Genomic DNA, 27,865 nt, shown 5'->3' with positions numbered 1-27,865 from the left:
AGATAACGCCCCCCGCCTGATGTGCTGGGAGGTCTGTCGGCCAGGCGCTGCCCGCCGTGAGGGACCCTGGAGGCCCCGGGTGCCGTGTCCCCTCAGGGGCGGTCAGGACACCCCTGCGTGGTGTGTGCCTCAGGTAGGACGCTGTGTGGCGGGGAGGTGGGGGCAGGACGGCGGAACCAGCAGCTGAGGCGGGGGTGGGGATGGAGGGTCCCGAAGGTGCCGAGGCCGGAGCTGGGTGCAGAGGGCCCCGCTCCTGGGTGGGGTCTGCCCAGGGATCAGGCACCCGAATCCCCAGGCTTAGTGGATCCGTAGCTGACCCACAACGAGGCAGTCACTTGGTGACTTGTCAAGCTCTGTTAAGTTCATACACATTCAGAGGGGCAAAGCACTTTCTCCCAATTCCCAGCCAGGGCACAAGTGGCTGCAAGCCCCCCGTTCCTGACCAGCCAGCGAGGGCTCAGGGGCCTGGCTGATCCCCTGTGGGTGGGGCCGCGGGAGACCAGCTCATGGGCACCCATGACCAGCTGCTCCGTTTCAGGCTCAGTCATGGGGGTCCCAGGTTTGGGGGAAGGGCAACTTTCAAGGGCAAACAGGGCCACCTTCCTCGGGGCAGGGGGTCATCCAGCCTCCAGAACTGGACGAGACACAGGTGTCACTGGCACCCCCACCCCCGCCTTGACCCCTGGCTGCTAAGCTGGTGTCACCAGAGGAAGGCAGGCAATGGGCGGGGTGGGGGGAGGTCGGTCGGCCAGGAAGACCTGCGAGGCTCCCAGGCTGTGCTTTTCCACGGGCGTTTGTGGAACCTGGTACCCCTAAGACGCTGGGTCCCGCTGTGCGTACTTAATGAAAATGGGCGATGGCATATGTTTGGCCAATTAAGTTGCATTTTTTTCATTGCCTATTTCATTCTCATAATGTTTTTCTATTAAGAATTCCAAATCGAATTTCCTTTCCCCTCTGAAAAGCCGGCCCCCTTCACCGAGGGAGGGTCTGGGCCTCCCGGCCCGGCCAGAGATAAGGGCGTTGTCCTCAAAGAGGCCCTGGCAGAACTGGGGTCTCCCCGTTTATACAACAAAATTCCGACAAAGGGGATGGAGGGAGCCCAGCCCGTGTGGGCCCAGGCTGCGGGTGCGCTTTCCTCTTTTCCGTGGCTTTGACATCCGCGCGAGCGCAGGGAGCGGCCACCTGGGGAGGCTGTTCAGCCTCTCATGGCATCTTCATCGCCCTTGAAACGAGGGACCTTGCACCTTACAAGGTGGCTGGGGGACTAAATGAGGACCGTGTCTGCGTTTGGTCCACAAACATCGGCGCCTTTTCTCTGCACCAGACACCCGCACCAGTGCACACGTAACCGAAACCAAAGCCCGTTCTTGCCGGGACACGAGGACCCGCCTTCCTTTGCTGCCGACAGGCGGGCGGGAGAGCGGCGTCCCAGCGTCCGGAGGTCTCCGTCCCAGCCCCCTCGCCACCACTTCCGAGCTGTGACCGAGGGTCCCCACCGGGTTCCTGACCGTGACGCTGGAATGATGTGCAGACCTGCAGAGGGTCACCTGAGCATCATGGTCCCAACATGGTGGAGGGGCCTCTCCCCACCTCGCCCTGCAGGGTCGTGCCTGTGACCACACGTGGGCAGCCGGGGCCTCGCTGCAGGACAGCTCTGGTTCTGCGGCCGAGCGTCGTAGTTTTCACGTCCCTCTAAACACGGCTTAGGATGTGAAGAAGCAGGAGAGGCTCCCGGAGCAGCGCCTCCCAGATGGTGACACTGTGACCATGCGGTCAGTGGGGCGTCTCCATGTGAATCTCTGTCTCGGTGAGAGAGACACAGAGAGACAGACAGACAGAGAGACAGAGATGAGAGATACAGAGAGGCAGAGAGAGACAGAGACAGAGAGACAAGAGATGAGAGAGACAGAGAGACAGAGACAGAGAGACGAAGATAGAGACAGAGATAGAGATACAGAGATGAGAGACAGACAGAGACAGAGAGACAGAGACAGAGATGAGAGAGGGAGGCTGAGAGGGACAAAGATGAGAGAGACAGAGAGAGACAGAGATGAGAGACAGAGACAGGAAGAGACAGAAACAGAGAGACAGAGAGAGAAGGACAGACACAGAGACAAAGACAGAGTGACAGAGACAGAGACACAGAGATGAGAGGGAGACAGAGACAGACAGAGGCGCACGCGCGCGCGCGCGCACACACACACACACACACACACACAGAAAGACAGAGCGATGAGAGAGAGGGAAGGAGGAGAGAGAGGGACAGACACAGGGAGATGCAGCAAACGCCGGGCGCTGCTCCAGGACCCCTGCGCCCTGGCCCCTGGAGGGCGGCCGGCGTGGCCTGCACACTGTCACGGGCTGTCGGCTTTTCGGAATTCCCGTCACTGTTTATTCCCTCCTTCCTTCCTCCAGGAGTCAGTGTCCCGCGGGGCTCAGGATGAAGAGGGCTCTGGCTCTGGTCGGCCTGGCCTTCCTGTCGGTGCTGCGAGCTGGACGCCCTCAGCAGACGGCGGACGACGCCTGCTCCGTGCAGATCCTTGTCCCCGGCCTCAAAGGTAATGGCCACGTGGGCCTCCCAGGCCGTGGTCGGCGGGCAGGTGGGGCGCCTTCCCGGGCCCGGGGCCGGCTCGGGCTCTGACCGCGGGCAGATCCGCCCCGTCGGAGGCCAAGCTTGAACTTCACAGCGGCCACGCCGTCTTCAGGCAGGGATTCTGTAATTCTGAAACTGGCCGTTCACTTGCAGCTCAGCCCTCTCCCCAGGCCCCCGTGACGGCCACTGAGGTGTGTCCCGGGCACTGCAGGCGTCACCCCCAGCGACCCCAGAACAAGATGCTCTCACGGGCCCTCTGTGCCGGTGCGGCCATTCGAGGCTCAGGGCAGTCTTTGCCCAGTCGGCCCCTGGCTCCCACGCGGGTCCCCGAGGGCTCCGTGTTCCTTCTCCCAGATCCAAGCCGCCTCTCCGACCGGATGGGGGGGGCACCGGTACGTGGGGAAGATTTTCATCTCAGAAAGTCTCCAGTTTCTGCCAGGCATGGGCAAGAGGCCCCAGACCTCGGGACCCCCAAGCAGGACCTGCTCGGTAACTTGGGGGGCCCAGTGCTCGTGAAAATGTGGGGCCTCCTTGTTCAAAAGTCAGAGGAATTTCAAGACAGAGTCAAGGCGCCTCCACCCTGGGGGGCGAGCTTGACCCTTGGGCCTCGTGCTGCTGAGAGCAGAAGGGAGGGTTCCGGTCCCCGACCCCACTCTGTCCTTCCGTCCCTTCCTCTTGGGGGCATGTATTATTTTTCAAAGAGTCAGCAACTTTTTGATTTTTTTGCTGCACTCTCGGTGCGCAGAAGTTCCCAGGCTAGGGATCGAACCTGAGCTGCAGCAGTGACAGTGCCGGATCCTTTAACCCACTGCACTGGGCCGGGGATCGGACTCATGCTCTGCAGCAACCTGAGCCGCTGCAGTCGGATTCTGAACTCACTGTGCCACAGTGGAAACTCCCAAAGCAGCAATTCTACTGGAGAAACTTCTGATTATATTTATTGAAGCTCCTAAATCTGGATGTCTTGTTCTTTTTAAAGGTTGCAGGGAGTTCCCGTCATGGCACAGGGGAAATGAATCCGACTAGTAACCGTGAGAACGCGGGTTGATTCCTGGCCTCGCTCAGTGGGTTAGGGATGCGGTGTTGCTGTGAGCTGTGGTGTAGGTCACAGAGGCGGCTCGGATCCCACGTTGCTGTGGCTGTGGTGTAGGCTAGTGGCTGTACCTCTGATTCGACCCCTAGCCTGGGAACCTCCATACGCCATGAGTGTGACCCTAAAAAGAAAAAATTAAAAAAAAAAATAAAGTTTGCAGCTTTGTTGAGGGATCATTGACAAACAGGGACGGACAACGCGATGCTTGAATAAGCAGGTTCATCGTGACATGACTGCGGGGTCACAGACACGCTCTGTCCTCACCCCATCGCCCTGGGTGCCTGCTCGTTCTCACGCAGAAATGTGGGGTGTCAGTTCCTTCCCTGTGATGAGCTGTGCTGACCAGAAACAGGAGGAGTTTCATTGTTCTGGGGCTTATTTTGGGCAGCAGGGGCAGGGGTGGAGGAGAGGCATCTATGGCAGGAGAGCCAGTCTGGGGCTTCTAAACAACCAGAGTTCAGGAGCTCCTGCTGTGGCGCAAGGGGATCGGCGGCTTTTTGGGAGCGCTGGGACACAAGTTCCATCCCCAGCCCTGCACAGCGGGTTAAGGCTCTGGCGTTACCGTGAGCTGTGGTGTAGGGTCGCAGACACGGCTCAGATCCTGCATTGCTGTGGCTGTGGTGTAGGCTGGCAGCTGCAGCTTCACTTTGACTCCTAGCCTGGAATCTCCATATACGGCAGGTGCAGCCCTACAAATTGGGAGAAAAAAATAAAAATAAAAACAGTCTTACTGTCAAACGATGCACAAGTCCTCTTTCTGCTTCAGTCGGGAGAGTCTTGGGGACACAAGGCAATGTTTGGGCTGTTCGGGCACCTTCTGGCCACAGGTGGTTGCTGGAAACCTAGTCTGAGCAGCTGGGAGCCGGCGGTGGAAGCTGGTGGAGTCGAGGCAGAAGGTGTCAGGCCAGCAGCTGTGCCATCGCTTTCTCGTCCAGGAGGAAGGTCCAGTGGGGCAGGCAGCCCTGCTGTTCTCTGATTAGGGTTTTGCTGCCCCAGGACATGCGGTCAGGTGGGAGGTGAGAGCTGGCTTGCTGCTGGTCTGCCGGCCTGGCTCCATCTGTAAAGTGGACGAGGTCCCTGCCATGGGGCGGGAGGGGAGGTTAAATTGTGGGGATCCGTGAAGGCCGTGTGAACGCCTGAGTTGAGCTGTGAGTTGTCTTAGTCCACCAGTCTGGCGGGCGTGCCTAGCGTTACTTTGCCCCGAGTGCTGGGGGCAGGCCTGGGGTCAGGCTCTCCCGCGTGCTCTGGGGGATGCTGCTGGCAGGATGGGCTCCCAGTCCTGGGGAGATGGGGCGGGGACGGTGACAGCCTCCAGCCTGGATTCTCCACAGACTATTCTTACCATCCTGCAGGCACTGGGTCGTGCTAGTTCCTGCCCTAAGTCCTGGGTGGCGTTGGGGGGGCCGTAAGCGAGGGTCCGAGCGCTGTCTGCTCCCAGCCTTCCGGCTCCTCCCACCTCACCTGCCCAGGTGTCCCGTTCTCCGCTCCCTCTGCCTGGCTGCCTCTCCCTGGTCCAGCGGGACTCCGTTAAAAGCCCCTTCGCCAGGGAGGCCTTTTCTGATCGCAGCCTAAATCATGGTCCTTCCGTGGAAGCTGTCGCCTCGCTTGAGTCTTGTTCCCCGTGTTGCGAATGCGGATTCTGTGTCCATCTGGTTCCCATTCACACGGTTGCAGCCTTGAACAAAATCCTGTTCCTCGCGATGGCGCTTGTAGAATCTTCTCTTTCTCCTTGAGGCGCTGCGTGTGGCTCTGACACGTCTGAGTTCTTTCCCCTCAGCTTCCCCGCGGGCGCTCTGTGGGCACGTGCACCATGCCCTTTCTTGCCCTTTCCTTAGCGCCAGGAAACCACGGCCATTCAGTCTTCGCAGCTCTTAGGGCGTCAGTGTCTATGCTCCTCTCCTGGAATTCTCGTAAGATGGATATTGGGATCTGGGAGTGTTTTCTGTCGACTCTCTCAACTTGATAATTTCACACCCGCAGCTTCTGCTCTCTTCGTGCTGCATCGTAAATAATCCTTCAGCCTAAAATCTTTTGTCTCACGCCTCAGCTTTTATCCTTGGCCGTTCTGTTACGCAGCCTATCCAGAGCACAGGTTATTTCAAAAATCTGTTTCACGCCCGAGGTCCCTGGCTGGCCCCTTTTCCATTGCTGTTTGCTCTTGTCCACAGATGTCTGTTTCCTCCTGTCTTTATGGGAATATTCAGAGCTGCCTCATGAGTTCTGTTTCCTGTGTGCCCTTCCTCTTTCCTGACGTGGGTACCTCTCCAATGTCTGCTGATTCCCGAAGGTGAGAGCAGTCTGTGAGTGGGCACTTCCTGCTTCTCCAGATATTGATACTGTAGTGATGTCCTTTCTTTTGAAAAGGTCAGGAAAACAATCGAGAAGGACCTAGAGACTCAAAGGCCCATGCAGGTGCCAGGCGTGTCAGCCACCCTTCAATAGTGGCTCCGTGGAGCCGCCTCGGCTGGGGCAGGGGTGGCAGTGACACGCCAGCCCTGCCTTCAGGTTTGGTTGGCACTCGCTTTGCTTGTCTCGTGTTTACCGGGATTTAAATGGAACGCAGCCTCCTTTAGGCCAGGGGACCGGTGTGGGGAGTTTCACTGGGGGATCTGTAAGCTCGGTCAGGCCTCTCACCAAGTGGAGGTGCAGAGACTTACGGGGAATGAAAGTGTTCTTGAGTGTTTGCCTTGCGCACAACTGGGGAGGCCCCGCGTGTCAGCATCAGCACCCACTCCTGGGGCAGGTGCACAGAGGAGCCCATGGAAAGGTGTTAGAGCAGGGGCCCCGTCATGGGAGCGGGGAGACGGGGGGGGGGGGGGGCTCGGCAGCAGCTTCCCGGGGAGGCAGGTGAGAAGGCAAACAGGTGCCCAGGTGGGCTGGTGACCCAGGCGGGGCGGCAGGTAGCGTGTGAGAGAAGCCTGGGTCTGGGCGCCGGCCCGGTGCTGAGCAGCTGGAGGACGGGACATTATCTATAACCACCAACACCACGGGCTGCTGGTGGATCTGAATCTCCTCTGAGAAGGGAAGTTTGACGGGCTCTGTGTTTTAGGAAAGTAGTTCTGGTGAGAATTCGCGTGAGGGTGGGGGAGGCTGGGGCGGGGCCTCGAGGTCCCGTCAGGGCTCTATCCCCTGCTCCCTGCAGCCTCTGTCCTGCAGGTGTCCCCGCCGTCGGCTTCGACCCTGTCTCCTGCCCTGAGCAGTGATGGCAGGCTCTGTGTCCACCACTCCAAAGCTGCGATGCAGCTGAGCCCGAGGCCCGAGCAAGAGTGGGACATGGCAGAGGGTTGCGGCTGGTGATGGTTTGCAGGCCGGGCAGGTGCTTGCATTTATCCAAAGAGGGAGACAGGAAAGCCGAGACCACCCAGGGCCCTGGAGTCTGGGAGAGGCGAGGTGTCAACAGCAGAAGCAGGAAAGTGCACAGAAGAGACTCACTTCTGGGGAAAACCACGGGTGGATTTGGGACACACTAAGGGTGCGGGGTACCTGGGAGACTTAATAAAAAGCCTGTTTCTGCACAATACAAAAAATAAGGCAGAGACTAGAGGAAGGTCCTGATAGAGGGTCAGGATCCGTGATGAAGACTGGCGAGCTTGGGGCTCAGGCTGCGAGCAGTGCACGCCTGGCCAATGACAGATGCATGTGTCACCTGGTCACAGGTGTCCCCATGCTGCGGGAGGACCCTGCCCCCAAGCAGGTGTGCCCTCTAAGGGGGCTCATGCCAAAGGGACAAGGGGTGCTAACAGCTGTGCGGGTTTATTCTTCCCGAGTGGATGGTCCACAAGGCGGATGAGAGAGGCCCGCAGGGACTCGGTCCCGAGAGGACGCTGGGGGACACTTCCTCTCTTCACGGTAACCTGAGGGCAGTTCCCGGGGGTTCTGGAGAGGACGCTGGGGGATAACTGCAGAGGGACAGCTGTGTCTCCGAAGGGAGCAGGTGGGACAGGGAAGCAGAGCCCGGAGAACAGACCAGGAGCAGCAGGAGCCCTCCGTGGAGGGTGGGGTCTGGCAGAAGGGCTGAAACCCCGGGGAGCGGGGAGAGGGGGGCCTGGCTGGTGGCACAGGCATGTGAAGCTCACTCCTGCTATCCCTCCGCGCAGACCCCGGAGCCCCGGGCTCAGAGCGGGGGTCTAACGGCCTGTGACTTCTTCCACAGGCGATGCTGGCGAGAAGGGGGACAAAGGCGCGCCGGGACGGCCTGGACGAGTGGGCCCCACAGGAGAGAAAGGTACCTGCCGCCCCTGGGCCCCCGAGGGTACCGTGTGAGCGGGGGCTGGGGGAGGGCAGGCGGTGGGGGGTGGATTCTAGAGGAATTGACAGCAGTGCGGGTCTCGGGGATGAAGCCGGGCGCAGAGAGGGCTCTGGAAGCAGGGCTCCTCCGCTCCCACCCCGCCGGCGCCTGGAAACTGGGTACCTCCTGGGAGGGGCGCATAAGGAGATGGTTCCTGCCCAGAGACCCAGCCGCCTCTCCCCAGCCTGGTGTGCACAAGGGGGCGGTTTGTGATTGCTCCCCCTGCAAGTGCACTTATGCGGGTGTGCACGCAGCTTCCGAGGGGCGTGAGCAGACGGAGGTGTGTGAGCGGAGATGGGCGCAAACAGCACGCAGGACAGAGCCCGGCGCTGAGTGGGGCACCGAGGGTTACACCCTGGTCCCCGGTGTATGCTGACTGGCCTCCAATCACCGGGTCTTTATGAGTAAAAGAGTATCCTTCCGCCTGCCTCCTGGGCTGCCCTGCAGCTTTCAGACACAGATGCCACCTAGGAAGTAGCTGCACGTACGCGGTCGTGTCAGTAGACATCACCATTAGGATAGACTTACTTGTTCTGCTGTCAAGTTTCCGAGGTCGAGAAAGCTGTCTCGGAAGCGCTTTGTCGGCTTACACACAGCTCGGTGGGTGCAGGTATCCAGCTATCCGGCCGGGCCCAGGCAGCCCCCAACGTCGTACTTAGGCAGTTCCCAGTACATAAATATTTTTGGCCACACCCATGGCATGTGGAAGTTCCCAGGCCAGGGATGGAACCTTCGCCAGAGCAGTGACAACCCTTGATCCTTAACCCCTTAGCTACCTGGGAACTCTCCTTTCCACTTTGAAAGACGTTACTGTAACAACACAGATAAAGGGCATTATGTTTTTAAGCCCATACCCTGTTCGTTTTCATTTTCGCCTGTGATTCATGTGGAGCCCCTTTTTTGAAATGTACAGTCAGCGAGTTTGGCTTATGCGGCAGGTGTGGCCCTAAAAAAATAATGAATAAATAATACATAAACCAATGATTATCATGGCCCAAATTTCCAAAGGAACAGAATTTTTTTTTTTTTTTTGGTCTTTTTGCCATTTCTTGGGCCGCTCCCGCGGCACATGGAGGTTCCCAGGCTAGGGGTCTAATCGGAGCTGCAGCTGCCAGCCTTCGCCAGAGCCACAGCAACACGGGATCCGAGCAGTGCCTGCGACCTACACCCTAGCTCATGGCAACGCCGGATCATTAACCCACTGAGCAAAGCCAGGGATCGAACCCCCACTCTCACGGTTCCTAGTCAGATTCGTTAACCACTGCACCACGACGGGAACTCCCCAAAGGAACAGAAATTATTCACAGTGCCTAGTGCCCTTCCTGCCCCCTAGAAACCCAGTCCCCACCAGCCGCTGTTAGGTTGATTCATCTGACAAAGTATCAGACGGATTTTGTGATCTGCTTCCTTCCCTGCTCCTGTACAGACAGATGCGCAGTGTCTGTACAGCATTTTCCTCGTTCCGCTTAACAGTGGACCTGGAGGTCGCGCTACGGGAGGACGCATAGTGTTTGCTTCCACACAGCGGCGAGGTGTCCGTGCTTATCTCACCGCCGTCCTGGTACTGGGCGTTTACATTTGCCTAGGCCTTTGCTGCAGTCACCCGGTAAATGTCCTTTTTCTCGAGCACGAGTGTAGCTTGGAGCTAAATTCCTGGCGGTGTAACTGGAGGTCACAGCGCACGTGCGTTTCAACGGTTGGTGCACGTTTCCCTCCGAAAGGATCGCATCCGTTACCCTCTGTTTATTGAAGCCCAGGAAGCCCCGTGGTCCCCACCGCCTCAGAAGGCTGCCAGGCTTCAGGCTGTGACAGGCCCCACCAGAGGGGTTCTAACCTGGCCTCTCTCGTTAGCAATGACATCTGCTCATTTTTCGTGTGTTTGAGTCATTTGTATTTCTTTCCTTTTTTCCTTTTTTGGGTGTTGCCTTTCTGTCTTGTTAAAAAAACTCTTCTTGGGAAGTTCCCTCTGTGGCGCAGTGGGTTAGGGATCCAGCTGCGGTGGTTTGGGTCCCTGGGGAGGCGCGGGTTTGATCCCCAGCCCAGGAAACTTCCTTATGCCGTGGGTGTGGCCATGGGGAGGAAGAAAACCCTCTTTTTGGGTTCCTTTCTTTCTTGATGTGAGGGGTACTCTCTCCCGGACCTGACCCTGTGTCCGTCCTTAGACTACGTGGCCAGGAGTGGAAGGAGGAGCTTGGAAGAGGCTCTCGGTGCTCAGGCTCTCCTCCCGGGGCCCGTGACTCCCGCTCTCGCCAAGCCGCCTGCTCGTGTTTGCTGAAAGGGCGGGAGGAGTTCCCATCATGGCTTGGTGGGTTAAGGGCCCCGACATTGTTTCTCTGAAGATGCAGGTTTGATCCCCGGCCTCACTCAGTGGGTTAAGGATCCAGTGTTGCCACGAGCTGTGGTACAGGTTGCAGATGCAGTTTGGATCTAGTGTGGCTGTGGCTGCAGTGTAGGCCTCAGCCGCAGCTCTGATTCACCCTTTAACCTGGAAACTTCCATGTGCCTCAGGTGTGGCCATAAAAAAAAAAAAAAACCCAAATCCCTGGAGTTCCTGCTATGGTGTGATGGGATTGGAGGAGTCTTGGAAGTGCTGGGACACAGGTCTGATCCCTGGCCCGGCACAGTGGGTTAAGGATCCGGCTTTGCAGCAGCTGCAGCTTAAGTTGCAACTGTGGCTCAGATCTGATCCCTGGCCCGGGAACTGCATATGTCACAAGGTGGCCAAAAAGGTAAAAAACAAAAACAAAAAACAAACCAAAAGACAAACCAAAAATTTAGGAGGGAGTGACGTCCCGGGAGGCCTGGTGAGAAGCGAGGCAGGGGCGGTGGGGGCGGTGGGGCTGGCAGATGCTGCGCAGCTGCGCACGATGAGGAGAGCTGGCCGGGGGGCGGGGGGGTGCTCCACGGTCACATCTGAGTTTGTTTTCTCAACTATAAAAGAGGGCGGGGGGTGCACAGGGACCTGAGTGCTATGTAAAGTTCTTGGGTTGCAGCAAAAGTATCTCAGAACTGAGTGCTTATCATTTTTTCTCGGTTATTCTATTTCTCATAAAAATTGAAAGCACGGTCATGGTGCTTGTTCTGAAACGGACACAGCGATAAAATGGGGGTTCCTCTATCGTCTTGGGGTGGATGTTGCCTTTCAAAGTCAACCACATGTCCCGGGACTCTGGATGGTGGCAGGTTCCTATCCGTGAGGCCGTTTCCCTGGTTTTTTCAACATAACCGTGTTGGAGCCCCGTGCACGGGTGGCAGCAAAGGCCTCCTTTCACGACGACCTGACTCCTCTCTCATCTCCCTCATCCAGTATCGCCGACCTTCGGCTCTCTCACCTCTCTTGTCATGAGTCCCTCTTCTCGCTCCTGAAGGGCAGTTCAAGGGCACGGCGGCTAGAAAGGCCTTTGCAGGAGCGTCCGGCTTGGCTGACGAGGATGGAGGCCGCTGGGCGGGGGGACAGGCTCGCCGCCGTGTTCTCCGTCACCGACTCCCAGCTCGAGTGCCGTTAGGTGCTGCGGGCCTGGGGAGGCCCCCTGGAGCCCTGAGCCAGTGGGGACGCAGACGTGGGCCCTGCGGGTAAATGGAGACAGAAGGCTGCGGGGACGTGGGGGGACTTGGGCTGGATCAAGAGACGGCCTTGGGGGAGTTCCCACTGGGGCGCAGAGGAAACAGATCCGACTAGGATCCACGAGGATGCGGGTTCAATCCCTGGCCTCGCTCAGTGGGTTAAGGATCTGGCGTTGCCGTGAGCTGTGGTGTAGGTCGCAGATGAGGCTCAGATCCCACATGGCTGTAGCTGTGGGGTGGGCCGGTGGCTGCAGCTCCGATGTGACCCCTAGCCTGGGAACCTCCATATGCTGCAGGTGTGACCTTAAACAAACAAACAAACAAAAGGAAACTGCCTTGTTTCAAGGTTTTCTGACACCTGGCAGGAATGTGTGCTCATGGTGGAAAATGTGTGTGTTTCTAAAAGTGGTGAGAAAAGTCACCCATAATAAAACCACCCGGAAGTAACCACTTATTTCGGTATGTTTCCTTTCGGGGGGGGGGGTGGCTTTTTTTTTTTTTTTTTTTTGCTTTGTTGTAACTATAAGGTATATTAAATTTTTTCGATGTAACATCTGATTTTAGGGTGAGCATTTTTTCTGCTGTAAAGTCATTTTAATGCATGTCCACCATCCTTGTACCTTAAAAGTGCACTCGGGGCCGCGTGCGCCCGCTGGCGTCCTGTGTGGGGCGAGGGCAGGAGGGAGCTCAGACCCTGCCCTTCCCGGTCCCATCAGCTGCCTCACGGCAAGCCCGCCAGTGCAGGAGGCGCGCAGCGCTTGATTGCTGAACTTGCTGGGGTCCGGCAGAGCCGAGAACCGCTTTGGTCCTGTTTTTTTGCTACTTTGTGGAGTGTAGGGAACAAATCAACCCCAGTGGGATGTATTTCCATGATTGAATCGTGGGGCTGTTACGTAGAAATCTAGGAAATGTCCTTTTTTGGGTGATCTTGTTTGTTTGATTGGCTTTCTGTTTGTTTTTGGCCACATCCTCGGCCTGTGGAAGTTCCCGGCCAGGGAGCAAACCTGCGCCGCGGCAGCACCCTGAGCTGCTGCAGTGCCGACGCCGGCTCCCTAACCCGCGGCACTACGAAGGCGTTTTTGGATGATCTTTAAGAGGCGGACTGGCCATGGCCTGATAGAACTTAAGAGAGTAAATTAGGATATGAGAACAGACATGCGATTGACTAAGATATTTACAAAAGGACACCGAAACCGGATGGGAAAGAAATAAATCAAAGTATTAGTAGACATTTCTGGGTTGTAGGATTATGGACTTTGAAGTTTTCCTATTTTTTTTTTTTTTGGCCACACCCTCAGTGTGCAGAACCTCCCGGGCCAGGGATTGACCCCGAGCCACAGCAGTTTTCCTTTAAAAAAATTTTTTTTTCTTCTTGTTCTCAGGGCCGCACCCGCGACATATGGAGGTTCCCAGGCTAGGGGTCGAATCAGAGCTGCAGCTGCCAGCCTATGCCACAGCCACAGCCATGCCAGATCCGAGCCATGTCTGTGACCGGCACCACAGCTCCCGGCAAGGCCGGATCCTTAACCCACTGAGCAAAGCCAGGGATCGAAATTCCGTCCTCCTGGATGCTAGTCGGGTTTGTTAACCACTCAACCACGATGGAAACGCCCTTAAATTCTTTGCATTTTCTCCTCTCGTATTCCGTATTCCTGACAACGAGAATGCACTCCGTGTTTGATGTTGGCACGTTTCGTGGCGGTGGCGGTGGTGGTGGCCGGGCCTGCTGGCCGGGTCGGCTTAGCCGGAGGCCGCGGGGGTCTGCAGGCTCTGGCGGCGACATCCCACGTGCCGGCCCGGCTCCCCGTCAGCACGGCAATCCAGGGCGGCAGAGCTGCAGGCCGCCGGGAGACCCCGCAGGTCTGCAGCATTTTCCGGCCCCCTTCCGTCCTGCACCCCGGCTCCGGGGGCCGGGGCCCTTCCCACTCCGCCCACCGCTTTTAGCTGATGGTCGGTCCCCGGGCGGGGGGCGGGGCTTCTGGCAGCTGCGCGGGAGGTGCGGTGACGGCGACGGCGACAGCTGCAGGGCGGGGGTCGGGCCTGGCCTGGTTTCAGCATCCGCTCTGTTCCTCCTAAGCAGGCATCGGGCTGGATCTGGGTACCCGTCCCCGGGCTTCTCGCAAGGGACTCCCCGGGGGTGGGGAGGGTGGGGAGGCGGGGACCCGCTCCACACCCCCTGTGCACCCCGAACCCTAGGTTCCAGCCCGTGAAGGCAAAGGAACGACGTGCTCGGGTCGGAATCATTCCCAGTTGTTTAATTAAAGGATGATAGTGACAACTTTACAACAGCAGGCCTGGTGTACAGTCGGGGCTCCGTCGGCTGCCTCGTTCCTGCTTCCACGCTGTTCCCCCACGGGCACTGAACTCGAGGGGGGCCCTCCCTCGGCCCCAAACAGCGACCCTTCCACCCGCCCCCTTCAGTCACCCGGGGCTTTTTTATTTATTTATTTTTTATTTATTTTATTTATTTATTTTTTGTCTTTTGTCTTTTTGTTGTTGTTGTTGCTATTTCTTGGGCCGCTCCCGCGGCATATGGAGGTTCCCAGGCTAGGGGTCCAATCGGAGCTGTAGCCACTGGCCTACGCCAGAGCCACAGCAACGCGGGATCTGAGCCGCGTCTGCAACCTACACCACAGCTCACCGCAATGCTGGATCGTTAACCCACTGAGCAAGGGCAGGGACCGAATCCGCAACCTCATGGTTCCTAGTCGGATTCGTTAACCACTGCGCCACGACGGGAACTCCACCCGGGGCTTTTTTAAAGTGGTTATGTCGGCGTGAGGCTGTGGGGATGTTTCCCAGGAGGCAGCATGAAGCCACCCTGAACCCGTGGTCGTGGTGATGGAATGCACTTACACTGTTCTCACTTGATTTTCATTTTTTGGAAATTATTTTCACTGGAATCATTTTCTTCCGTCTAAGTTTTCCCAGACTCCTTGAGCAGTTTTAAAATTTTATTTCTTACCTGCCTCCCATCTTCCCGCCTATCGCCTCTGCCATTCTGGGCTTTTGCCATCACAGTCATTATTCATACCTGGTTGAAAATATCAGCTCGAAATGGTACAGAGAGGACCTCCCATCAGTTTTTGCTTAATGACAATTTTTCCCTGTGTAGTTTTAGCCACGTTGGTTTTATTTCGTGACCGTCACTCCTAGCGGTAACATTCTCTGTGACTAAAGAAGACTAAATGCTCAGGTTTACTTTTTTGCCAGTTTATGAAAAAGCGTGAGCAATTCCCTCCAGACGGTTCAGAATCCGCCCCCCCGCCCCCCGCCGGGGCTTTTCCATACCCTTCTGTCCTCTTCCTTCCCTGTCACCTCATTCCTGACAGGCGACTTCACGACCCTTCAAGGACCTGGTCCTCAGTCGAGTGTTTGGAAAATATCTTGAAAGTCTTGCAATGTCTTTTTTCTCCTTCTTTTTTGGCCACCTTGTGGCATATGGAGTTCCCCGGGCCAGGGACCAGATCCTAGGCACGGTTGCCCGCTGTGCCGGGGCCAGGGATTGAACCTGCATCCTGGTGCTGCAGAGATGCCACTGATCCTGTTGTGTCACAGTGGGAACTCTGTCTTGGAATATCTTTGAAACCTGTGGGGGACCTCGTCTGTGACCGAGGGTGTCAGGTGTGTGTGCACCTGTCCCTCCCCAGGTTCTAGAAGGGTCTGTGGGCTGAGACTTCTAGAGTCTGGCTTGGCTGGGTTCTTTCCCTGCTGCCCATAGTGCTGACAGCTGTGGTCCAAGGATGCTTCTCAAACCATGGGGACCAGCTGGGGATGGAGTTAAAATGCAGGTTCAAATTTGATTTTGGGGGGTGCGGCCTGAGATGCAGTAAGTCCGCCAGAAGCATGCCCGCCTGCTGAGGGGTCTTGGCCTGCAGATTGGTCACGAGGACCTGGACCCCCCCCACACCTGGTGCCTGCCTCATCTCAGCCTCCACGAAATGCGAGCTGTGGAGCTGTGCGTGTGGGGCTGGTGGCGGGGGAGGGGCTGATGTGCCTTGTGCGGGGTGGGGGGTGGGTTCTCTGGTCACGCCGCCAAGCAGCCCTCCTGCTGGGAGGAGGATGCGCCTGCGCCCCTTCCCTGGGGTAGCAAAGGCCAGCCCCAGCGGCGGAGCCTTCCTGCTGTCCCCTGTCCTTTATTGAAATGAGAGCGATCCCACATGTTTAGCCTGCATGGCTGTGTGCACACGGCGCAGGGCTGGCTTTGCTGACGTCACCTGCTAAAATGTGTCATCTCAGCTTTCAAGTCTTGGTCCCCAGACACTCAGTTAAGAGGCCTCCAGGGCACCTCGGCCCACAGGCTGGGGACCCTCCTGGCAAACCAGGGGGAGGGCAACCCTGTGTCAGCGACCAGCTTTCTGGGCTCTAATGTGCACATCATCTTTGTTCAAAATCGCTGAGGAAGCTGGATTCCAAGTGCTTTTATTCGCCTCGTCTCCACTTCAAAGGGTTGTGTGAGGGCTTCATTAAAATGAATAAGCATTACCAGCCTGCTGCGAGCTGCCCCCATTCCTGTGTGTGTCCAGAGGACAAACGTGTGTGAGCACACTTCTCATTAGCAAAGAAGGGCATCACAGCAGTCACAGCCCCCTGGGGAATTAAAGGGACAGGATCTCAGCGAGTCTGGTGCATTGCCGATCGTCCCACAGAACCAGGGAGGGGACATGTGTTAGCTTTTTGCAGAAAGCTTCTGTTTGGAGGAAAGCCATAGCCTACCCGTAGTTTGAGGGCTCACTGCTTTTCTGTCCCGCACCCGTGCCGAGGACTGTCTGCAGTTAAAGCAGGTCAGCTATGCAGGCGACCTTGGGTTGCTCCGAGTGGAGTGTGCGGACAGCTGGGGAGTCAGTGGTTCCCCTCCCTCTCTTCTCCGACACACCCCGAGGTAGAACAGCCCTGGTAGGAACTGCAGCCCGCACCCTCTCGTGTGCAGGGGTCCTGGTGCTGGTTGTGCACATACACGTGTGTGTGTTGTGTTTGTATGTTTGAAGGTGTTTGTGTCTATGCGTGAATGTAGATGCGTATGTCCGCATATATGTATGTGTATGAGCATTGTGCACATGCGCACGCATGTGTGTGTATGCACATGTGTATGTGCATTTATGCATGTGTGCATATGCATGCATGTGTATGTATATCATGCATTTGTGTATGTATGTGTGCATATGCATGTGTACACATTTGTATATGTATATATGTGTATGCATGTATATGTCTGTACGTATATGTGTATATATGTACACACGTGTATATGTACACATACATGTGTGTATATGCACACACATATGTGCACACGCAGTGTGCACGTGTGTATATGCATGTGCAGACATGTAGATGCATCTGTAAACATGTGTACACACATGCTTATGTACACTACACGTGTATATGTATTAATGTGTACATGTGTGTATGCACATGCAGCTGTACATATATGTACACACATGCACAATGTGTGTATGTATAAACGCATGTACACATGTGTATACACACGTGTATGTGCATGCTTATACATATATGCATGTGTATATGCATGTGTACGTGTACATGTATGTGCACACGTATACATGTATATGTACATGTACACGTGTGTGTATTATGTGTACGCATGTGTGTATGTATACACATGTATACAGTGTATATGTATATACACATACAAATACATGTGTGTATGTAATCTGCACATGTATATCTATGTGCACACATGTACACATACATGTATATATGTACACAATACAAATGTGTGCACATGTGTATATGCATGTGTGTATATGTAAATATAGTGTGTATGTGTACACGTCCATATGTGTGTATTACTATATGTTGTGTATATGCATGCACATGTCTATGTATATGCATGTGCGCAATGCATGCATATGTGCACATGTATGTACACATGTGTATATGGATGTGTATATACAGCAGTATGGTGTGTATGTGTACACATTTGTGCATATGTGTATATACATGTATGCATATGTATATGCATGCAGAGTCTGTGTATCTGTATTTATGTGTGTATATGTGTATATGGATGTGTATATGCATGCACGTGTATATATGCACACACAATGCATGTGGGCACAGGGGTGTACATGTGGAGATGTATATGTATGTACACACATGCATACATGTGCATATATGTGAACATAGTGTTTATGTGTACCCGTGTGTGCACATGTGTATTTGCATGTATGTGTATGCATGTACAGTCTATGCATGTGCACACAGGTGCGTATATGTGTATAAGCATGTCCATGCATGTCTATGTATACACATGTGCATGTGTGCAAATGTTGCCCAGCACTGTCACCCCACAGCAGGCACCCACAAGTAGTGGCTGCTGTCACTCTGCTCCCTCGGAGCGGGACTGATGGTCATGGCAGCTCTGGCGGCTCCGTCCACCCCAGGCCCGGCTGTCCCCAGCCTTCCCCACAGAGGCCCTCTTGGGGGCTCTTCAGGAGGCCTTGTGTGACCAGGTCTCCTCACATCTGAGAGCCTGGGGCCTGGGCCCCGAGGAGGAGGCTGCAGTGAGGGCTGAGTGGGAGAGGCCTGGCTGCCCGGGACTCCTCATGGATGAGCTGGCCCCCATTTCCCACCTTCTGGGGTCTGGAGAGGCTTGCCTGTCTCCAGGAGCCCGCAGCGCCCTCAGGCCCGGCCTCTGCAGCCTTGGTCTGTGGCTGGGTCAGCAGGGATGAGGGCTTGGGCCCTGGACGTCATCACAGCCCTGGGGCGATGTCGGGTGCTGGGGGACCTGAGGTGTGATGCCGCTTTGCTGGGGAGGAATCGAGGCTGGGACTGTGACTCATCCAGGGCTGTGCAGGTGGAGGGCAGGGACCTGGCCTGGCCCGGCCGCAGGCGGGGCCCTGGATCCCTGGACACCAGTGGTGCCAGCTAGGGGACCCGTGGTGGGCGGTGCCCTTCATCTGAATTCCAGCTTCTCTTCCGGGGCAGAAGGAAGGTGCGCCGTCCTCTGGGGCAGCCCACAGGTGAACGATCCTTCTCTCAGCTCCGGAGGCTGGAAGTCGGAGGCCGTGGCCGCCTGCTCCCCGTGTCCGCCTTGCCTCGGCCTGCGGTGCCCCCCAGTGTCTCTTCCTCTTGCAGGGACACCAGTCTGACGGGCTGAGGCCTTCACCCTTTGACCCCAGCATCCTTCCTGACCCCCTGAAAGGCCCGGTCACTGGGGGTGAGGGCTTTACTGTATCAGTTTTGGGGCCACACAACTCAGCCCGTTAAGAGGGGGTAAAGGCACTAACACCGTGAGACTGAGATCCATCGAGACGTGTGAACGTGCTCTCCTGGCACACGCCGGACCTGGCAGTGCTCTCATGTCTCTTGGAGAGATGGAAAAACCTCTGCTGCTAGCTCCAGGTTGCACCCGGCGCCCCCAGTGAGGGGGTTACAGTGGAATCTCAGCCAAGAGAGGGGCCGCGCCCAGGGTCTGGCCCATCCTGCTCCAGCTTTGGGGCCTGGGATCACCCAGGGGCGTGTTCGAATGCAGATTCTGGTGCTTGGGCTGGTGGGGCCTCATTCTGCGGGTTTGTGCAGGTCCAGGTGGGGTCTGCGGTGCTGGGCGTGGACCCCAGGTGGGGAAGCAGCCTCCTGACTCCAAGGCTCTGCCTTCAACCACAGTTCCAGCGGCTGACACTTAGTCCCAGCGCTGTGCCTGATGCTCCCCCACCAGTGCTCGTGTTTCCCGCAGCGCCCACGAGGTGGCGCCCTTGTTGCCCTGATGGCCCCGACTTGTAGGTCAGAAAGGCACAGAGAGGCACAGCCCAGCGGCAGGGGAGGACCAGTCGGCCCCCAGGCCCGAACTCTAAACTCCATGCGGCCTGTACTGTGGGCCTGGGTCTCTGACAGGACACCACTTCGCAGAGAGAAAACAGAGGTGCAGAGGGAGTCCGCCTTGGAGGGCAGAGCTGGGCTGCAGACCTGGGGCTGCCTGAGCCCCCTGGGCCTGTGCACACGGGCTCCGGCCCCTCCAGCCACCCCGAATCCCAAAGCCCAGGGGTCCATGTTGCTGCAAAGGCATTATTTCATTCTTTTTATAGCTGAGTAGTATTCCGTTGTATGTACGTACCACATGATGGAACGGATCTTGGCTGTTGTCTCTGTGTCTTGGCTGTTGTGAATTGCGCTGCAGTGAACACTGGGGTCCACGTAGCTTTTCAAACGAGGGTTTTCTCTGGACAGACGCCCAGGAGTGGGCCTGCTGGGCTGTGTGGTGGTTCTGTGCTTAGTTTTGCAGACCCTCCATACGGTTCTCCATGGGGGCTGCATCAGTTTGTATTTCCAGAAGATGTGGTACCGTGTAGGAGGGGTCCCTTTGCTCCACACCTTTTCTAGCTTAGGCATTTTTTTAGTTCATGTTTTTGGCCCGTGTTACTACAAGACAGTGCTTATCAGTGATGTTGGTCCTATTAAGCGTAGTTGATGGATTGGCTGGTGGATTGAAAACCGTTTTGTCCCTGAAGTCTCTTTTCCTTTTCACTGCTCTGCCATTGTACTCTCAGCGAATCCATCAGGTTGAAATGGTGTCATAACTCACCACAGAAAGGCTCTATTCTGCTGACCCTGGAAGGCCCGTCGGGTGGCTGAAGCAGGGCCGTCCCAGGTCCCAAGTGGCTGAGGGGAGGGCAGAGCTGGCCCAGCTGACGGAGCCCAGAGATGGTTACTTGACTGAGGCTCCCCCTCTGCCCGGCTCTGCAGGAGCTGTCTATACCCGGGGTCGGGCTTCTTCTCCCCTGGTCCTGACTGCCTGCCCCTCCCTCCGAGACCCTCTGGCTCCCCGCCCTCGGCCTACAGCTTCTCTGGGCTCCTCATGAGCACAGGTGTCAGTGCCTCCTGCCCCCCCCTTCAGAGCAGCGAGCGCTCCTTCCTCAAAGCGGAGCCCCCGGGGTCCCCGGCTTGCTCTTCCCGCTGGGGGCCTTGGCCTCTCTGGGCCCCTGGGTCCAGGTCTGTGACAGTGGTTACCGTTGTGGACTTTGCGCTCCACCCCCCAGCTCCCAGGGGCCTGCTGGACACCCGCCTCACCTGCCCCCCGGGATTCGGCTCTGGCGGGTCGTCTTCTACACCTTCTCGATCCTGCCCTCCGGAAGCGCACCCCCAGCCCTGGATCCAGGCCCGCCCTCGTCCACGCGCCTCGCGCCGGTCACTCGGGCTTTGTCGTCTGCCTCCCTGAGATGTTCTCAATCTGGGCAGTCCCCCCATCCCCCCTTTCTTCCTCGGGCCGCCTCCAGCTGGTGCCTGTGCTCCCCGACGGCCTGTCTCTGCCACTCGTGGGCCCTCTACACGTGTGAGCAAAGACACGGCGACACGGACCCCGGCTGCCGGCTCCCTCCCCCCACCCCCCGGAGCCCCCAGCTGGACTGGGGGCCCCTGCCTGGGCCTCCTCAGAGCCCATGCCTCTCCTTCCACACTGCTTGTTCGTGGGTGACAGCAGATTGCCTCTCGCCCCGCTCCCCGCAGCAGACTTGGAAGCCTGTCGCTCTTGCGTCCCCAGCATCGCGCACAGCACACGCCGTGTGCGGCAGGAGTCGCCTGACTCCCGTGAACTCCATCTGTGCCATGAGTCCCTTCTGTAACCAAATAAGAGGGCTGCATGCACGTCTCTGTGGCCCACACGGGGCCCGATGCGGGTGTAACCCGGCCCTGCGCGTGTGTGGCCGCGTCAGCGTGGCTGTTCCCTGCACCTGTGTTCCGTCCTCTGACCTCGGCCTGGCCCCAGGCTGGGGACACCACAGACCGGGGAGCTCCCGGCTGGAAGTGCGCGGTTTGAAGGCTCCTGGGTTGAGCCGAGGACTCGGGGATGTCGGGGTGGCAGCCGCCGTCTGCAGTGTGTGTGACTGCAGGGCAGGTGCATCTTCTGGAGGAAAATACAGCTGGCGGCGTGAAGAAGCTTCTGGTGTCCAGTGCACACGTGACCTTGAAGAGATTAAGCTAAGAGCTAGAACCGTGTTTAGTCTCCTCGCGTGCGCACGTGTGTGTGTGTGTGTGCACGTGCATGTGTGTGTGTGTACGTGCCTGTGTGTATGTGTGTGTGTGTGTGTGTGTGTGTGTGTACACGCACGCACGCACGTGAGACAACGACAGGGCATCTGCTGCATTACCTGTGCATCAACCAACTGTGATCTCATTGTTTTCCACAGGAGACGTGGGTGACAAAGGACAGAAAGGCGGCGTGGGTCGCCATGGAAAAATTGGTCCCATTGGTTCTAAAGGTATTTCCGAAGCACCCCTGGCTCACGTTCCCTCCCAGGCCCCCCCGCCCCCGTTACTGCGAGAGTGATGGGCTGGTGGTCGTGTTTATTTTGTGCTCTTTACACATGACAAGGTGTGTCCCAGTGTCGGGAGCCATCAGAGTTGACTGCGTCACTGGGGGTGGGGGTGGGATAGTGGGGGGTGGGGAGTGTCCCCCCACAGGGCTCACATGCCGCCCGGGTGGAAAACCAGGAGCCCCATTTGACCAACAGAAGGACCACGTTCTGGAAACACTGTCTGCCACCCTCCAGCTCGGGTGACTCAGCCTTTTTGAGACTGGGGGTGTTTCCAGGAGGGCAGCAGCGGGGAGGGAGTGGCACTAGTGCCCACGTGACCTCGTCTGCCCTGCACGACCCTGGAGGGTGGGCGGCCTGGGAGGCGAGGCCCCCGGGGCAGTTAGGAGGTTGCTCAGTATCATCCGGCTCCTCCGCCCTCATCCTCACTCAGCCAGAGAAGGTTTTCTGAGCCCTGGCTTATCCTGAGCCCATGCTGACTCCTGAGGGCTGGGGGAGAGGGAGGTGAACCCCCCCGCCGTGAAACCTCCTGCAGGGCTCCCCACAGGTCCTGTCGGGGGTGCTCCAGCAGGAGACCGAGGCTGCTGAGAGGTGGGGGGCAGGAGGGAGTTTGGCTGTGGTCCCCGAGTGTCTGGGCCTCACCCTGCCCGGGGGCTTGAGCTGTGAGTGGGTCCAGTGGTCCCCCCACCTCCCCCGCTGGCCCAGCCTGGCCCTGGCAGGAAGGGCCCTTGGCTGGGACTGTGATGGACAGTGTGGCCAGCTCAGTGGCTCCTCCTGGCGAATCCTGGGAAGCAGCTGTCACCTGCGTTCGTTAAAGAGCACACAGGAGTTCCGGTTGTGGCTCAGCAGGTTAAGCATCTGACATAGTGTCCCTGAGGATTCGGGTTCCATCCCTGGCCTTGCCCAGTGGGTTGAGGTTCTGGCATTGCCGTGAGCTGTGGTGTAGGTCACAAACGCAGCTTGGATCAGATGTCGCCTTGGCGGTGGTGCAGGCCAGCAGCTGCAGCTTAGATTTGACTCCTAGCCTGGGAACTTCCATATGATGCAGGTGTGGCCTTAAAAAAAAAAAAAAAAAAAAAAAAAAAAAAAAAAAAAAAGAGCACGCAGGTATCATGACCTGGAGTGGGCTATGAGAAACTGGAAAGAATTCGCAGAATAGTTACGTAGTTTGTCATTTTAACCATGTTAAGTGTGCATTTCAGTGACATTAAGTATGCGTGCAGCGTTGTCCGACCATCACTGCTGTCAGTGTCCACCTTGTTTTCATTACCCCGAAGAGAAAGTCTGTCCTCTTAAAGTGCCAGCGCCCCACCCTCCTCCAGCCCGATAACCGCTCATCTGCTTTGTCTATGAACTTGCGGACTTAGATGCTTCCCGTAAATGGGATCAGTCGATGTTTGTTCTGCTGTGTCTCGTTCCACTTCCCGTAATGTTTCCAAGCCTCGTCGATGGAGCCCGTGTCCGAACTTCCTTTCTTCATGAGGTGGAATGATGCTTTGTCGCATGAATGGGCCTTTTATTTATCCGTCCACCTGCTGAGGGCCACTTGGGCTGCTTCTGCCTTTTAGCTACTGTGAAGAATGCAGTGGATATTGGCTACAAGCTGGGATGTGCTTTTTATTGATTTATTTATTTAGTTTTTGGCTGTGCCCACAGTGAGTGGAACTTCCCAGGCTAGGGGTCAACCCCAGGTCATAGCAGTGACCCAAGCCACTGCAGCAACAATGCCAGATTCTTTTTTTTTTTTTTTTTTAATGGGGCCGCACCTGTAGCATATGGAAGCTTCCAGGGGGTGGCGTGGCCCGGGGCGGGCCCTGTCTGGCGGAGGCTGGAGCCCGGGTGTCCTGGAGGCTCTGCCTGTGTGACCCCACGCGCCTCAGCGTGGCTCCTGCTCTCTCCTCTGGATGAGATCTCACCTCTCGTGTCCGTCTGTCTTTGACGTCACATGTCCCACCTGCACTTTCTTGTCGTCATGAGGATACACCGAGAGAACTGGCCTTGGGGCTGACAGCGTGTTCTAGCAGCCGCGCTGCAGTTTTCCAGAATCGATTTAAAGAAGGATCGTCCGATCATCTCTGAGGTCCCGCGATGTATGTTCCACGTCACATAAACAGAGCCTGAAGAATCCATCACCCAGAGAACACCTCCCAACTGCGCACAGCACGAGGGTCTGGCAGTCTCGCACCCACGCTGCGCACAGCACAAAGGACAGTGCTCATCTGGGCTCTTTTTTTTTTTTGTCTTTTCAGGGCCACATCTGCAGCATACAGAGGTTTCCAGGCTAGGGGTTGAATTGGAGCTGTAGCCACTGGCCTACACCACCGCAACACCAGATCCGAGTGGCGTCTGTGACCTACACCACAGCTCACAGCAGTGCCGGATCCTTAGCCCACTGAGCGAGGCCAGGAATTGAACCCCCAGCCGTATGTTACTAGTTGGGTTTGTTACCCCTGAGCCACAACGGGAACGCCTCACCTGGACATTTTGAACTCAGGAGATATGTCCCATTCGTGCTGGGTGACTTTGGCTTGCTTCTCTTTTTCAGGTGAAAAAGGAGATTCTGGTGACATAGGACCCCCTGGCCCTAGTGGAGAACCAGGTATGGCATAAAAATGTCCAAGGATTTTTTTTCTTTGTCTTTTTAGGGCCACACTCGCGGCATATGGAGGTTCCCAGGCTTGGGGTCGAATTGGAGCTGCCGCTGCTGGCTGACACCACAGCTCACGGCAACGCTGGATCCTCAAGCCACTGAGTGAGGCCCGGGATCGAACTGCGTCCTCATGGATGCTAGTCGGATTTGTTAACCACTGAGCCACGACGGGAACTCCAAGGGTCCAAGAATTTAAAAAAAAAAATCTTAAAATCGCACTTTTAAAAAGCAAAGCTCACGACCTAAAGCGGCAGTGGGATGGAAACCAGTATGCGTGTGACAGACTCTCCCGTCTGTCCCGCTTACTCCGCACTCGACCTCCTGCTTCCTGCCTGTTTGCACCTCCAAGGACTTGCGGTCACCACCTCCGCACACCTCATCGCCACTGGGCTCAGACCCGTGTGTCCTAAAGCACGTTTTCCTCCTTTGCTAACGCGTCTCTGGAGCCTCCGGACCCCAGCCTCTGACCCCTGCGCGCCCCAGAAAAGCACGTCTGTTCTTCCTGGCTTTTCTCCTCTTGCGGGATGTGCTTGCGGCCACCTCCCCACAACTCTGCTCTGCTGCCCCCCCAGAGGTCGCGGGGGACCCTGGCCCAGCTCCACCCTTCCCTCTCTGGTGCCAAGGCTGCTGGCGGGCGACCTCCCATCCTCTCTGCCAGCCAGCCTCCCTCTCCTTCCTTGTCTCTTCTCCGAGGAGCCGTCTGCTCCCACCCGCTTTCTCCGGGGCTTGGCTTGCTCCCTGCTCCCCCGCTCCTTGGGGTTCAGCCTCACAGCAGCCCTCACTGGCCAACCCGCCCACCTGCCTGGCACCAACCTCCACCCCATGTCCCTCTGCCCTCTCCCACCGGGTCCCGTTGCCCCTGAGCAGCCTCCCCACCATCTGCCCATCAGACTATCTCCCAGGCTGTCCCCAGGCTGTCCTGTTTCTGTCCCAGCCACCACCGCACTCAGCTCTCCTGGCTGCTCCGCCCAGTTATGGAAACACCTCCTACCTGGTCTGCACATTCCGGGCGCGTCCCACACGTGTGACCGCAGGGGACACGGCGCTGATACCAGATTTAGTGGAGATGTGGTGTCTGTGTCCCCCGGTGGGTGGGGGGGCTGTCAGGCTTGCATGGGGCCCATCTCTGCAGAAACCCAAGACCCAGACCTCAGTGAACTCAGAGACCGGGTGGATCTGAGAAAAGGCCGGTTACAAACCAACCCAGGCCCAGGGTGGGGTGGGGTGCCCACACGTGGGAAGGACCCTGCGTGGGGGTGGGGAACTTTCTGCCGGTGAGGGCGGGGGGTGGGGGGGGTGGGGGGGGAATGGCTGAGGGTTTGCAAGGCGGGGTCAGACACTGAAGCGCAGGTTCAGACTTTGGTCGAGGGCCGAAAACGCAGCGCGCCGGGATTTCTCAGGAGGCGCAAAGCCCTGCCCCTGGCACCGCGGCATCAGAGCGGAGGGTCGGGGGTGAGAGGGGGGCCCTTCCAGGTCTGCTGGAGAACCTGAGGCCAGCTGCGCTGCCACGCGGCCGGGCCCCAAATCCTGTGACGGCCAAGGGACGGTCAGAGGAGGTCCCCGAGCACGGAGCCCCTCCCAGGCGGAGGATCGGGGCCTCTCCGGGGTCTGGGAGAAACGCGGAACCGAGGCACGTGGGCCACGCAGAGTTGATGCAACACCCCTGGTTCCATCCCCACCCTTTCCTCAAACGCCTTGTCTTCTCCCCACCTCACTGTCCTGAGCCACCGCCGTCTTCCTGGTGACTGTCATACCCCGCCCCCCGGCGCTGGGCCACCCCGCCTGGTCTCTGCACCCCCACTCCTTTCTCCCCACGACCAGAGGGACACCGGGGCACCTCGCTCTGCTCCTGGCGCTCCCGGGGCCATCCTCTAGCCCGCTTCGCCTTCGGGATCAAGTCTCGGTTCCCCATCACGCCCTGAAAGCCTGCGGGCTCGGCTGAGTCCCATTTGTACCTTGGGGAGGGGGCGCCTCCTCGGTTCCTGAGCTGGGCCCTGGTCTCCGCAGGCGTCCCCTGCGAGTGCGGCCAGCTGAGGCAGGCCATCGGCGAGATGGACAACCTGGTCTCCCAGCTGACGGCGGAGCTGAAGTTCCTAAAAAACGGTATGTGCCCCGGGGGCTTCCCCGCCCGCGCCTCCCCCGCGCCGTGTCCCTGCCCGCTGCTGGCGCGGCCCCGAGGGGACGGTCCCCGGCCACCCCGTGCGCCGCGCCCAGTTCCTCTGGGAGCCGCGGGCGCGCACCCCCAGCCCTGCCTCCCCGCAGCGGTGGCCGGCGTGCGCGAGACGGAGCAGAAGGTGTACCTGCTGGTGAAGGAGGAGAAGAGGTACGTGGACGCGCAGCTGGCCTGCCAGGGCCGGGGCGGCACGCTGGGCATGCCCAAGGACGAGGCCGCCAACGGCCTGCTGGCCGCCTACATCGCGCAGGCCGGCCTGGCCCGCGTCTTCATCGGCATCAACGACCTGGAGCGGGAGGGCACCTTCGTCTACGCGGACCGCTCGCCCATGCAGACCTTCAACAAGTGGCGCAGCGGGGAGCCCAACAACGCCTACGACGAGGAGGACTGCGTGGAGCTGGTGGCCTCGGGGGGCTGGAACGACGTGGCCTGCCACCTGACCATGCACTTCCTCTGCGAGTTCGACAAGGAGCACGTGTAGCGCGGGCTCGGCTTCTCCAGGGGCCGCGGGGCCGCCTCCGCGATGCGCGGGTGGGGGTTCTTCCCAACACGGGGTCCCCGAGCAGGAGCGCAGGGCTCCCCGCAAAGGCTCCTTTTCTGAATCTTGGAGCATGGTGCGTGCTTAGACGAAAAGGCGGTGTTTCTGGGTATTATTTCTGAAGAACTAACGTTTTATTCACTGTGTTGTCGCCAGAATGTTCATCACGTAATTGTTACTCACAATTGCTCTTGGCTTTGTCCGAAGTATAAAAGGAAATCTTTGAATATTGCAGCTGTTAGTACAAACAACGGTAGTGAGGTCTTAAGTTCCTGTCATCCTTTTAATTTCTATATGGAGAAGGATCCTTTTTGACCAATGCTTCTGCAAAGCACATTAAAATATACATTCCTTTTCACTATTAGCCAAGTAGGAACAATTTTGCTTTGCTGCAAACCCAGTTTCCAGGAAAAAGAAAAAGAAAATCTGTGGAATTGAAACCGAATGTGTGATGTTATTTTGTTCTTTCAATTTTTCGCTTTCAAACACGGAGGCGGGGTCCACAGCCATCCACTCCGAGCCCTGAGCTGGCCCGGGTGCCCGCCCCTCACAGGACAGCTGTCTTTTGCCTGGGGCAGGTGCAGCCCTGGGGGGTGGGGGTGGGGGGCTGTGCCACACAACTGACCACGTGGTGAACGGGGTCTGGCATGGGGTCCCCTGAAGCCTGAGCTCCCCCTGCCACTGTCCTCAGGCAC

At 57.6% G+C, this 27,865-nt stretch overlaps 1 protein-coding gene across 3 annotated transcripts; it reads left to right on the top strand.

Annotated features, from left to right (window-relative positions):
* Positions 1 to 27,610, top strand: COLEC11 (collectin subfamily member 11). Of its 3 annotated transcripts, none has more exons than XM_005662778.4 (7): positions 1 to 133; positions 2,419 to 2,561; positions 7,843 to 7,914; positions 21,684 to 21,755; positions 24,355 to 24,408; positions 26,467 to 26,562; positions 26,722 to 27,610. In XM_005662778.4, the coding sequence occupies exons 2-7, from the start codon at positions 2,444 to 2,446 to the stop codon at positions 27,111 to 27,113; spliced, it is 804 nt and encodes a 267-aa protein (XP_005662835.1). In that variant the 5' UTR covers positions 1 to 133; positions 2,419 to 2,443; the 3' UTR covers positions 27,114 to 27,610. The 3 variants fall into 3 exon arrangements, with proteins under 3 accessions (XP_005662835.1, XP_084872308.1, XP_005662838.1); XM_085016182.1 differs by lacking the exon at positions 1 to 133 and adding an exon at positions 22,208 to 22,801 and having other exon boundaries at positions 2,424 to 2,561; positions 21,684 to 22,157; positions 24,090 to 24,408; XM_005662781.4 differs by lacking the exons at positions 1 to 133; positions 2,419 to 2,561; positions 7,843 to 7,914 and adding an exon at positions 15,642 to 15,809.
* The last annotated feature ends 255 nt before the right edge of the window (positions 27,611 to 27,865 follow it).

This window comes from Sus scrofa, chromosome 3 (assembly GCF_054392235.1).
Source record: "Sus scrofa isolate SSC_HxYL_T2T_F1_AM1 chromosome 3, Sscrofa_HxYL_maternal_Yorkshire_Landrace_v2.0, whole genome shotgun sequence".
Lineage (NCBI taxonomy): Eukaryota > Metazoa > Chordata > Mammalia > Artiodactyla > Suidae > Sus > Sus scrofa.
The sequence above is the reverse complement of the archived record's forward strand: the minus strand, read 5'-3'. Positions and strand labels throughout refer to the sequence as shown.

What these genes read in the sequence shown, in the direction of transcription:
- COLEC11 (XM_005662778.4), top strand. Translation starts at nt 2,444, where the DNA reads ATGAAGAGGGCTCTGGCTCTGGTCGGCCTGGCCTTCCTGTCGGTGCTG. An exon ending in GGGCCCCACAGGAGAGAAAG is followed by an intron (nt 7,915 to 21,683) that starts GTACCTGCCGCC and finishes TGTTTTCCACAG; the next exon opens with GAGACGTGGGTGACAAAGGA. An exon ending in GCTGAAGTTCCTAAAAAACG is followed by an intron (nt 26,563 to 26,721) that starts GTATGTGCCCCG and finishes GCCTCCCCGCAG; the next exon opens with CGGTGGCCGGCGTGCGCGAG.